We start from the raw sequence: 13328 nt of genomic DNA on the forward strand, positions 1-13328 counted from the left end.
AAGTTCGAAAAATATTTCTATAAGCATTTTATATTGAAATTTACTTATATTTATTATAGTGTTAATACATACTACAAATGCCTCGGTTTTCGTCGATTTCGGATTTCAACGATTGTTTTCGGACGGATTATCTACGAAAACCGAGATTCCACTATACTACTTTTAGAACACACATTGATAACATAAAATAGCAACTTTAATGGCACCTAACGCGCGCAGAGTTTGCGGTATCCGTAATATAAAAAATAATTCTGAACGCTTGAGATTGTCCATACAATTTCATAAATCGTTAAATACATATCAAAACTTTTTTCTTGAATTTAATTTTTCTGGAATGAGTTAATCAGCAGCAGCAGATCCACAACTTTACTTCAAATTAACATATTTTAGATTTTGCCTGTTCATAATACATTTTGTCGCACTGCACAATATTTTTGGTAATTTTGCTTCTAATCTTGATTATCGGTAAAAACTATATAGCTATACAATTAGAGTGTAAACTTTTGGAATTTTTTGTTAAAAAAAGTTATCTTTAAATAAAATAGTGAGGCTTAATTGACTTATATGATGAATTGTAATTAGCCAACTTTAAAGACACTATCAAATATATAATCAGATCGCAAATATATAATCAGAACTGAAAAATTAAAAGTATGGAAGATTACATGTTAACAAATAATGTTTTTTTTTAATTTAATTTTTGCCGCTTCCCTATAATAAAAATACAATATATGTAAATATTTTTATATTGTATTTTTGTGTTATTATATTTTACTCTATAATATACTATCTTATCGTCGGTGGCTTAGTATTTTTTACGATTAAATTTCTTTAATAAACATACATATCTTATAATGCGGAATTTTAATTGAATGATTTAATGTGCGAAATTTTTGCTGTCCAGAATTAAATATAGTATTTTATCGTTGAAGCTTTAGTATTTTTTTGAAATTCAGTTTCTTTAATAAACATAGTACATATATTTTTAAATTCGGAAACTTAATTCATGATTGTGTCTGCAATTTTCGTAATTTTCGCTGTTCAAAATTTTCGGGTTCACAATTTTTGTATCCACAATCATTACCGAAATATCGGTTTCATGATATTTTGTTCAATTAGTCATATCATATATGTAACCGCTGCAATCGATTGTAGTGGATAACATCAGCACTGAACCACTACATAGACACATTTAGTTTTTTGTTGCTCATTCGGTTTTGACACTTCATCTTTATCGATTCATTGTGTCGAACGTTTGCAATTGTCAAATATATTACATTTTCTATCACACGTAATAGTCCGCTATTGTATTTATGTATCTCTCAAACGATTTCTATTCTGACCCTCGATTAATTCCTTGGGCACCTATCTATCTAGCTTTTTTCCCTTGTTGATTGGTTTCGAATGGTTCAATATTGTTAAAATGGTAACTAACGGATTTTTTGAGATGTGCTAATATATAATAGTAATAATTATTTGCATTTTAAAAATGCTCTCTCTTTCCCGCGGTGTACTTTCATAACTGTATCCGAGATACATAAACTTTCTTAGTGCAAGGTTAGGTTAGTCATTGCGTGTTATTTATAATTGATTCGTTTTCATTATACTTGAAATTATTTTATATTTTTGTTTCAGAATACTTATACAAACGCTGAAAAATTGCTGGCCGCAGCCGAGGAACTGGCGCAGACTGGCGAGTGTGAAGCTGAAGGGGTGTACGCTGCTGCGCGTGAGCTCCAAAGGCACGTGGTAGCTTTTGCAGCAAGGGTGCACCAGAGGAGGAGGAGACTCCATCTGGCCGTCCTCTTCTACACAAGGGAGAAAGAGGTAAGAGCCACTAAAACACCATAAACAGTCGATCACCTGGTACCACTTGGGCCGTCTGGCATCGAGTTCCTTCAAACTGAGCCGTTCTAAAATGCTTTCACATCCGTCGAATGCTTTTTAGTAAATTACCCATCTATGGTTCGTAATACTACTACTACTTCTGTCTCAAGTGATTTCACAACTACCTGAGAAAATAAAAAAAATCTAGGTAGTGCAGTCCCAGCGAACGGTGATTTTGCCCCCTATGTTATTAATTTATCGTTCCTCTCTTAATAGAGGTTGAACTATTGGTTACCGCAATATGCACTCAGATGTAATTAGCCCATTGAATCTTGAGCATCTAAGTAATTTTCATCAAAGAAAGAATGTTCGAGAAAAAAAGCAATTTCGAAAAGAAACCAATTTTTAATTGAAAAACTTTTTTTGTTTTTGATAAAATAGTTTCTGACAATTGTAAATACCTTTTTTAGCTCAAAAGAATCAATTCAGAAAAACGATACAAAAATATTTTATATAAAAATAATATAATAAGTTAAAATAACAAAAATCAATTTATTACTAGAATTAAAGTTTATACTGGTATCATAACAGTTTTCAGATCCAAACTCAATGCAAAGGATCTGTGTTTCTTTGGACATTTTATTATAAATTTAAAAAAAAATTGTAAAATATACACATATTTTCTATTACAATCTATCTGTCAACACATTGATCCATGACAAACTTTTCTTTGGATCACAATAACTTATCACCGAACAAGTTCATGCTGCTTCACTCTCTTGAGTCTTCATGTTCGGTTTACAAAGGTGAAGAGACAAACTGCTTCTTCTTTGACATGCCCTTGCAGCCTCGCTTGATGGGCTGTTGCTGTTTTTTTGTATTGCCTTGCTTACAGTCCATATACCAAGATCACGGTGGAAATAAGCGTTTCTAATGTACCAGGGCGCGTAAACTATGCAGCTATGTATATTGTTTTGGAATATTTTAATCACCACTCGATTAGTTTTACTGGCACATCCCCACGGCTGGATGCCACACCGGCTTAAGGACTTGCTTATACAGAAGTAGTTTGTTTTCAACGGACATCGGCGAGTGTCAGTACATCTTTCCGAATTTAATGTTTAGCTTTTCACGCTTTTTCTTGACATGATATTTCCAGTGGTGGCGTGAATCTAATGTTATTCCGAGGTACTTCGCTTTATTGCAATAATATATATGATTATAATAATACAGTATGTTATTGTACATCTGTATATTATTATTCAACAAAGAACTGAATGATCGTTGAGGAGAACAAAATTTAATAGGATGATAATTTGTTATAAAGGACCAGATCGAAACAATCTTTTTCGATTGATAACAAGGCGAAGTTACGAAGGAATTTCAGGCTCCCGTATTTATAACTAAATCGTAGAGAAAATTGTCAACAACAGCTGTTGCTATAATACATTACATTTTAATTAGTTCGGAAAAGATCAAAATTAAAACCTCTTTGGATTATTGAAAAAATGATATTTAAATTCGCCGACAGGAAAATTGTATGGCATAGCTCTGTGAAAAAACGAACGGGAAGTTACGATATCAAGAATGGGCCTGGACGTGGGAAACAAGCAAAGATAGATGATTATATCCTAGCTGCAGAAATGAAAGCAAATATACTGAAACTATCCATCAGCTGGCTAAGAAACTAAACCAGTGTAATTCGCATTAATATGATAAGGAAGTCTTGGATAGAAGGCGTATGGGCTCCACACTATTTGAGCGAAGAAAAAAGTTCGTATCCGCATATCTCAAGAGCTTTGAATCTGAATTGCCTTTTCTCGATTATTTGATGACCGGATATGGAAAATAGGTATTGTGTAAAATACAGTGGTTATCCAAAGTAGCAAACGTTACCTTGAATACCGGACCCACTGTAAAAAAAAGTTATTTTGTGTGTATGGAGGGATTGCAAAGGGATTGTGCATTACGAAACTCTAACCTGACCAAATAATAACAGCAAACTTACATTGTGATTAGCTGAGTTGGTAAAAAATACCTGTACTTATAGAACAGAAGTAGAATAATTTTACAACACGACAATGCGCGTCCCTATGTAACGGAATTCCCTATCGATAAAATCAAGAAACTGTACTAAAAAATTTTATCTAATCCGCCTTATTTTCTATAGCTTGCTATTTTCGACAACCATTTATTTATATCGATGCAATACTTCCTAGATGGAAAAAAATAAAAATGCAGATGGCTATCGGAATATTTTTATTCAATACATATATCTACTAGCAATAATATAATTTAACTGAGAGCGCTAGTGAAATTATTTGCTTCTCTAAACTGTCGTTAAAACTTAATTTGACTGTTGCGTTGTATCTAATCTAAAGTAAATATCCGAACCTTACTTAAGATAATGTTTTAAAACTATAGTTGGTTTATTTAGAATATCTTAACGATTATTTATTATTATTTAAAATATCTATAGTGCTCTCATTAGCATTTTGTCTATAAACTATTGAATAAATCAAACCTTTTTATTTGATAGAATAGTTAACAATATCCTTGCTTTTTCTGCTGGAATTTGATAAAAAATATATTTAGATCCTGAACAAGTAGAAACTTATATACGCCCCATGGGATAATTGGTAAATCTGCCTCGTGATCTAATTAACGAGAAAAAAGCTCCAAATGGTTTTTGCTAACTCTAAATAAGAATTTTATGTGCATGTTTTTTCCCTTTGATCAAATTAAAAACCTTACAAACCCTGTGCTATACGCGACTTCATTAAAAAATACCCGCAAAAAGTTGTATATTAAAAATGTACGGTAAAAAACTGTTTTGTTTTGTCTGTTTTTCATGCTATTAAAATACACATCAAAGAGACGAGACTTTTACTAATGACAAAGAAACTTGTAGGAATAAATATAATATTATATATATTTATATGTATTTTAAACCTATTTTTAAACAAATGTAAACATTTAAAAGTTATTTAAATGCCATTAGTTATAATTATAACGGCAATATGTACTAAAAATAATAATATTCATTAGGTAGTGTATTCATATTTAATCAATCCTAATTTTAATTAAAAATATATTTCCACATACATACAAGGACCATTAAAATACTATTAATTTCATATTATTTCACATAAGTCGAGATTGACAATTTAATAGCCTCCGCAATGCTTTGTATTCTCATATAGTATGTATTTTAATTATTAATTTTATTATTTTCTTTAAAAGTAATTTTAATGATAAAAATATTTTGCCTTTTTTATAATTTTTTTTGCTGCCAAATAAAATACAATTACTCAATATTGTGTTTTTTTAAAACAAATCAAGGACGTTATAGATCAAGAGTTTGCGGCGGCCAAGATAGGGTTAAAATTACACCCAAGATGATAACCACAACATCGGTGGTCGAAACGTCGGCAAATGAGGGGCGAGTAAGAAAGGCGCGATACGAAAGCCCTCACATATCGAAAACCTAAGTAACGTGTTGTATAAATCCGGTAAAAACTTACACAAAAATATAAAACTATACGTTAATATATATATAGTGTGTGTGTCTGTATACATATATAGCATATAATATGAAATTCATATTTTCTTTTGATGGTCTGTCGCAAGCTGTTCGACAAGAGAGCTTTTATGCGAGCGATTTAGACCCTTCAAGTGCACATTATGTACAAACGGTCATTGTTTCCCAAAACATAAGCGGCATAAGCGGAAACGGAAACGTCCCTTGGACGAGGACTTTTCACAATAACAATAGAGTAAATATAGTGCATGGATAACGAACATATAAAGCGTGTAGAATCATGAAGATGAATTCAACAAGATATAATAGTTAATTTAATATTAATCACTAAATAAAATAATAAAGTATTGATAGAGGATTTCCAAAATGTGTTTCTTTAATATCGGTAGGCATACAAGTAAATCCTGCGCCCTCGGAAACCATGAGATCATATCGAGTATTATTTAACCCTGACGATCAAACTCATTATAGATACATATATTTGAAATGTAGTCGATAGTCGAAATGAAATCTTTGATATTTAATAACTAATTTTGACGTAACGATTGTGGATTGTCCCGACAAAATTAATGAATTTTTTTTTTTTTTTTTTTGACAGCTGAGCACATGGGTGGACTCTCTCAGAAACGAGCTTGGAGGAGATCTTGGCTCAGAACTAGGAGACGACAGTTGTATTGGAGAAGGACTCGAAGGTGCCGAAAGACTCCTGGAACAGTGCGCTCAGCTCAGAGAGTCCAGCTTGGACGCTTGTGCTACCACCATTTCGCACGGAGAAGCTCTTCTTCAAGATCTAAGGTAAACTCAACTAATTATATTCAAGGCCGAGCCGGAGATTAATTATTATAATTATTACTGACATCTTCAAATCAGCATAGCATGACTGACGCCGGAGATGTGTTACAGATTCGTATTATGTATTTGCTTTCCCTACTTTGTCGACGTGATTTATGTAAGTCCCACTTGCGTATCAACATATAAAAACAGTGTTTATTAACCCAGATACTGCAATGAGCGTAGTCATGGTCAGTGACCCAATGATATTTTATTAATACAATTTCATTATTCTGAAACTTGACTATGAATAAACTTTAAAAGCTTACCATGTTTCAAAGTTCTTAGTTTGCAGTGAATCATGCACGTATGGTGTAAAAATCTGTACTACTTTCAACGTTGCATTTATATTTTTAGATTAATTTTAAGCATAGTACAACTGTAGCAAAATGTCCCTTAGCTAACTATTTCAATGAGTTGTTCTGTCTTATTGAAAATCATCCGATTGTATTCATAAGTATTTTTTTTGTACATTCTATTTATTTAACTTATTTATTCTAAAGTAATTTGGTTATCTAAACAGTGGTATAGTTAATTCCTTGGGTCTAATTAATCACCGATGCAAATCACTATTTGTATCAATATATTATATTTTTTATTTATGTATATATTATATATATATACGAATACTCTCATAATATTGAGCACGTGATTATTCTAATTTCTTACATTTTTAAAGCACCGCTCTCGTTCTTCTATTCTGAAGTCTTTAGAATTAGAATATTTTACTCCACTCTTCTTTAGTTTAAATATTATTATTGCACAATTTGAGAAATGTTTAAGATTCGATCTATATGCTTAGCTTAAATTAGGAACATATATTTTCTGCTAGTTGAAAAATAATACTGTTGTGCTTGTTAACAATATTTTTCGACCCAAATTAGTCTCATAGGTTAAGACACCATGTAATAGGAAGTCAATAATGCTGTATTTTCATTTCAAACGCTATTTAAATGATACATAGAGATTATAAATTTGTACAATAATACGGAAAACATCATTCGTTGTCATTGTTTGATCATTGACACTGAGATTGTTAATCTTAATGTTTGAGTACTGGAATTGTAACTTTTACTAATGATAGACGACGTACTGTTAACATTAACAGTATAAGAAGATGGATCACTGCGTTTATGTAGAAGTTTTCCGTTACCTCTTCCAACTAAAGTAATTAAGTTATTTTTTATGGAATACAATAAATTAAATGACACATAATGAAAACAAAAAGAAACTTATATTTTCTTTTTACATAATGGTTTAAATAAAATTAAGCTTAAATTGGATAAGAAGTATTAAACATTATAATCAAGGTAATAATTTTCAACCTTTTATATTTTCAAATTCAAAATATTTATAGACAAATAGGTATATAAATATTTATACATATATTTATATATGTTAATAGCTCTCTCTGACATACCAATGCGTAAAATATCGATATTTTGGTTCCTAACATTATTTTATATACTCTACCATACCAATATATGGATATGTATTTACATATGTGCTTAATAATACACAATATTGAACCAGTCATTTTCATGTCAGTACATTTACACCAGTTCTCAATCTTAACTCGTTTGTTTATATCATTAAATTCGGATGTATTGTGTGTGAGTATTAATTCATCGCCTTGTTAAAATTTATTGTGTGCGAAAATTGCTAATTAATTAGGCGGTGATTTTTTCGAGCGAATCTCGAGAAATCCGGAACGCAATTCTCGTCTCGTGAATAACGCGGAGAAGAATCAGAAACTGATGAATAAATAAAAAAATCTATGAAACCAGTATTTCTAACGTCGCGCATTATGAGATCGGTCCATTTCTGAACCATTGTTTTCTGAGATTCGTTTGACACACATACACACTATGTACGTTTGTTCCACATGTGGGGCTAACAAATGTGCCAATTGTGGTCTCGGTCAATTTTAAAATAGTTTGAATCTCGAACAAATAAATATACTCGAATTTGAATTATCATGTTGACTTTCCATCAATTCAATAGCGGTCAACTTTTTGCGACACATTACTCACTAGGTCATTAGCATAAACTCTTCCTTTCAATAGTTAGTAAAAAAAAAACAACGCCCGAATTGTGTGCTATTGACAATGACCGTCTTTATCCAATTAACTGTGTCAGTCTCACGCTATTTAATTTTAAAGTTAAAATTTGATCTTGAATTGTTGCATGTTGTTTAACGCTATTATATAAAAATCACAAAAAACACCTACTAGGGTTTTATTGTTGAAAATATACAAAAATTACATTCGTCGCTGCCTGTTTATAGAAATCGTTTCATACAAAAAATAACAAGCTTTCTGAAAATGGATTGTTATTAGTAGTATAGTAGATCTGATTTAAATAGGGTTACTATTATTTTTATTAAGGGATGTTTAATTGAGTAGCACTGCAAGATTTTTTCAATTATTTCGAAGTTAAAAAAATGTTAAAAACAATTCACATTGTTAACCTTTGCTCCGTTCAAAACTTCATTACATATTTAACAACACTGTCGTTAGCATACGAAAAAATATTACAAAAATATTCCACGAGTACATCTAACCCCCTAATCTAATGTTTCAGTGACTACAATAAAACCATACTCGTATTTAAATATAAGGTGCCTTAATTTATAATTTGATATGATTTTGGAAAAGCTTTAATTAAATTTTCGTGTAAAAATCTATTAATGAAGTGTTTTGTTTAATTTATTTATTTACGTAGTAGTACAAAGTATATTATTGATTACACTTTAATTAGAGTAATTAAATGTCCAAGCTTTAAGTACATTCAAATTATTATTTTATATTTAAGATATTATTAAAGTAAATGTATTTAATTATTATAGTGTACATATTTATTAAATTCAATTATTTCATTAATTAATAAATACAAGAAACGCGAAATGAATTTGTTATTTGTTTTTTAAAAGTCCACGAGATATCAGCGTTTTTTATGATTTATCTTTTAGTAATTAATAATCAATTAAAGTATTTCAGTAGATTTTCGTAATCAATTTTAGTTCAGTTAATTTATGAGGGATGTATAAATAAGTCGCCTGTCAGTTAATTTAAATATTTTTTTAATTGAAATAATATTAGTTTCAGTCTTTGATTTTACGAGTGTTTTTATTTTAATTAGGAATGTGATTTGTATACATCTAAATACATATAATAAAAAAAATCGTGTAGTTACTCGAGCAACTCCCTCTGTAATTTTACGTTCTACCGACAGTTAAATCTATTTTTTTGTGTTATTAAATAGCGGCTTATGTAGTTTTAGAAAATGTAGCTTTGATGTTTCGCCCAAACAAATCGTCCATTACTAACTTTCACCCCCATGAATAGCGAGAGGAGGGGTACACGCAAGAGATCTCCACATAACAGTTGGCCTGGCTCCTCCGGAGCACGCGGTTGTTTGGTAGACGTCTGTCAATTCTACCAACTAGCGCGAAACTATTGGAAACTTGCTCGTTTTTTAACCTTATTATTTTTATTTTTATTATAATTTTAATCAGTTCTGAAACAACTAGTGAAAAAGTGCAATTTTTATAACGTGACCGTTTATAATTGGTGATTTAGTATTTATCATTAGGTAAATAATGATTAGTGCTATTATATGGCAGTGTGACCGTTTTTAAATGTATTTTGCACTTGAAGTACTTGTATAAAATATCGTTTCTAAAAAAAATTTAAAGACAATCATGAGTTAAAACGTCGATCTATATTCTATATTAATTGGCGTTATATTTTTTGTGTTATTAAATATTTAATTAATTGAAAGCAAACCGGAAACGTAGATTTAGTTCGCTAATACCATTAAATTCAATTTTGTTAGTTATTTTATGTTTAAGATTATTATGGAAAGTATTAAAATATTTATGGAACTTGTGTTTATTACACTTTAATAGATAATGGAAGCATTTTCGCGTAATTCGCAATATTGCTCCATTAGAGAATTACCTATATAAAGTAAAATTACGTAGTAAAATGATTACAGCATCTATCTAAAAGTTATCTTTTAGATATATGCTGTAATCATTCATGTATATGTTTTAATTATTTGGTATTCATATAAACCAAATAAATAAAACATATACACATCTGATTTATTTACCTGTAGTTTTCAAGCATTATAGTTTCTATTTATTATTGTTTTACAAACATTTAAGATACATATTTTAAAAAAATGTAAAAGATTCCATAGTCGTAAAAGTAAATATTATCTTACAATCATATATCTGTAGAAATCATACACCGACTAATATTTGATTGCTTGACGTAAAGCATTTTACCTGGTTATCGATTATTTTTCGTTCTACTAGCAGTCATAAAATAAATATTTTAATCTTTCTCGATGTTTGATTTCTAATTGGTTCTGATGAATAATTGAATTGCAGATAAACCAAAAAGCATTTGATTGGCTGGATTTGAAGCATATATTACATATTTTTGCACATTTGTATGTAAAATTACTTGTCAGATGATCGATTTGTATAGGGGCAATTTATTTTTATTATTTAGTTTACCTTTCACGTTTATTAATGAAAATTGTCGAGAAGGAGCAGCGTTAACTTTACGAACAGTTTTATCTAAGCATGTTTGTTTGAAATCCAAGGATAGCCCAAGTACTTGACTGATTTTTGACAATCTTGAGAATCAAGAGTCTTGTAAGTTTATTTTTGAGGCATATGCGTTATTTCTTCTACGGGTAAACATAACTGCAATGCATATACTTGATTTGAACAATTTGTAAATATGTATAATAATAAGTATTGTTTTCACTTTTCTATCTAGTAGAGAGTTATTTTTTAAATATTCGATTTAACTTCTTCACTTCGTAAAACTTGTAATTAAAGTTATATGACCGTTAATCCTTCACGTAAATATATGCATCTATCTATCTTTGAAGATTGTCTCGTCATTTTTGCGAGAAAACTTTGTCGTCGCGCTGAGCCTTTATTGCTGTGCGTAACGCTTCCTGTCTCCCTCTATTTATATTTTACGTCTTCTTATATTCAGTATGTACTCAGTTCTCTCCGGATGCGCCTCTCCTCTTGTTGACTTTTGAGTTCGCGTGCCAACCAGATACATACATAACACGGCTGGCAGCATCCCTCTTGAACCAAGTGTGTCGATAGCAATTATCCATATAACACACGTAAAGGTATCCGAGCGCTAATTAAAGACTTACGCTTTAGTGTTGAATATCATCGTCCTAGTTTTATAAAGTGAAATATCCTAGAAAAGAAGATATATGAGTCAGTGGACCTTTATTGAGTTTATTTTTATTACTTCCAATGACTCGTCTCAATTAGAACAGAATCATTCGTAGATTTAAATATTCTTATATTTATGGCAAACCTTTTATTGTTCAGTGCTCAATACTTTATTGATTAAGTTATACTACTTTTATTCTTGTAAGGCTCACTGGGTTAGTAATTTTGTTTTATTTTGTTCAGCTGTTTAGTGACCAGTAATTATATTCAATAATATTTATCCTTAATGTTGATGTTTTAACAAAGCTATGGATACTTGCTAAATACTATGAAATTGCTTCATAAAAATCGACTATAAAATATTTATATATCAATTTCTATTTACTTCTAGTTCTAGTTGTGAGACTTACAAAAAACAAAGATATCGAGCACGAATCTAAAATCTACAGAATGGTGACGTTACATCGTTAGACTAAAATACAATAAATATAAAATAAATATTTAAAATAAATTAAACCAAACCTAACCTAATGAAAGTTCAGAAAGTTAGGTTTAGATCTGAACAGCAAATGGACGTTTTGCAATTGTCAAATTGAGTATCATTGACATTTTAGAATGATATATAAATTCACTAACGTCTATCAGTTAAATTATATTTTCACTAGTAGAAATACATATCTATCAGTAAAAATGTATTCGGATACGATTTCACTGAAACGCAAGCGAAAATTTGTATTTCTTTAATTGTAAAATATACAATTAAATAAATACAACTGATTGGATAATAACATCAGTCAGAAATTTCTATAAAAAGTTCAAAATTCAATTATAACTTAAACCTAATCAATTAATTAAATTTATGTATCTACGTGGTGCTATAGAATATCCAACTATTAGTACATTTATAATTCTTGATGACTCAATGAAGAGTTTATCGCACATATAAATCTTCAGTTGCACAACGCATTTTGGTATTCTCTTCTCGTTCGAGTATAGAAAATACCGATTTAGGGTCAGATTGTCCACTAGTTTCGAAACTGTTTATTTTTTGTCCAACTTTATATGCACACTTGTACATTGCATTGAAACTGTGCTAATATCCTGTATGAGCCTAATATTAATGTACATCGTCTCCATCCGCAATTTATTGTCCCACGCGCTCTCCGCTCATGATCAATTTTAACGGATTCGGTTAACTTCTTAAATCACTGTTAACAAGGCATTGCTCAGTTCCGATTTTATTATTTAACACCATAACGAACGCATTTACGGGTTAATCAAACATTTTTAAAGTTATATTATTATTGTAAACATTATAATAATATTGTATTCAAAAGTTACATTTTATTGCCCGTCCTATACCCATTGTATTGTATTTACAATTCGGTTATTTATATTTAACCAACTCGGTCTAGTCCTATTGACCTTTCATGACTACGATGTTGTTAGTATTTAAAGATTAAATATTTATATAGACACTTTATTATTTATAAACATATTTAGGGAAAAAATCGGTCACACTGCTAAAATAAAATAAGCAAGTAATGCATAGAATAATATGTGTATTATATGGATCTCCATGTGATTTGTATTCCGGTGTAGTTCGGTCACTTTTACTTTTACTTCCGATCCTAGTTGAGTGTCGTGTTTGTGCTTTGACGAAACTTGGTTGACAATCGGTTTGTTAGTCGGATTGCTGTTGAATCGTATCGATGAAGCTTTTACAATACAATGATCAAGCCCCACAGGAGGACGTACAGGAACAAAAAGGAGAACGTCGAGTGCAAGTTATGGAGGTATTTTTTAAAACTAATATTGATCGGTGTGTCAGTGATGGATAACGTTCAACGTTAAATTTAATTTCAATATCTCATGATTAGTGATGTTGATTCTCGGTAATTTTCGTATTCT

At 30.3% G+C, this 13328-nt stretch overlaps 1 protein-coding gene across 7 annotated transcripts in view; it reads left to right on the forward strand.

The window, feature by feature from the left end:
• The window catches only part of trio (trio Rho guanine nucleotide exchange factor), a 323623-nt gene that overhangs the window by 97655 nt on the left and 212640 nt on the right, over positions 1-13328 (forward strand). For all 7 annotated transcript variants that reach the window (XM_088188191.1, XM_088188194.1, XM_088188195.1 and 4 more), the window contains exons 11-12: positions 1636-1827; positions 5967-6163. In XM_088188191.1, the coding sequence (XP_088044317.1) occupies positions 1636-1827; positions 5967-6163 (389 nt within the window). The remainder of the gene's footprint in view (positions 1-1635; positions 1828-5966; positions 6164-13328) is intronic.

Source organism: Plectrocnemia conspersa, unplaced genomic scaffold (genome assembly GCF_051122295.1).
Source record: "Plectrocnemia conspersa isolate PC_06_02 unplaced genomic scaffold, ASM5112229v1 ptg000006l, whole genome shotgun sequence".
Taxonomy (NCBI): domain Eukaryota; kingdom Metazoa; phylum Arthropoda; class Insecta; order Trichoptera; family Polycentropodidae; genus Plectrocnemia; species Plectrocnemia conspersa.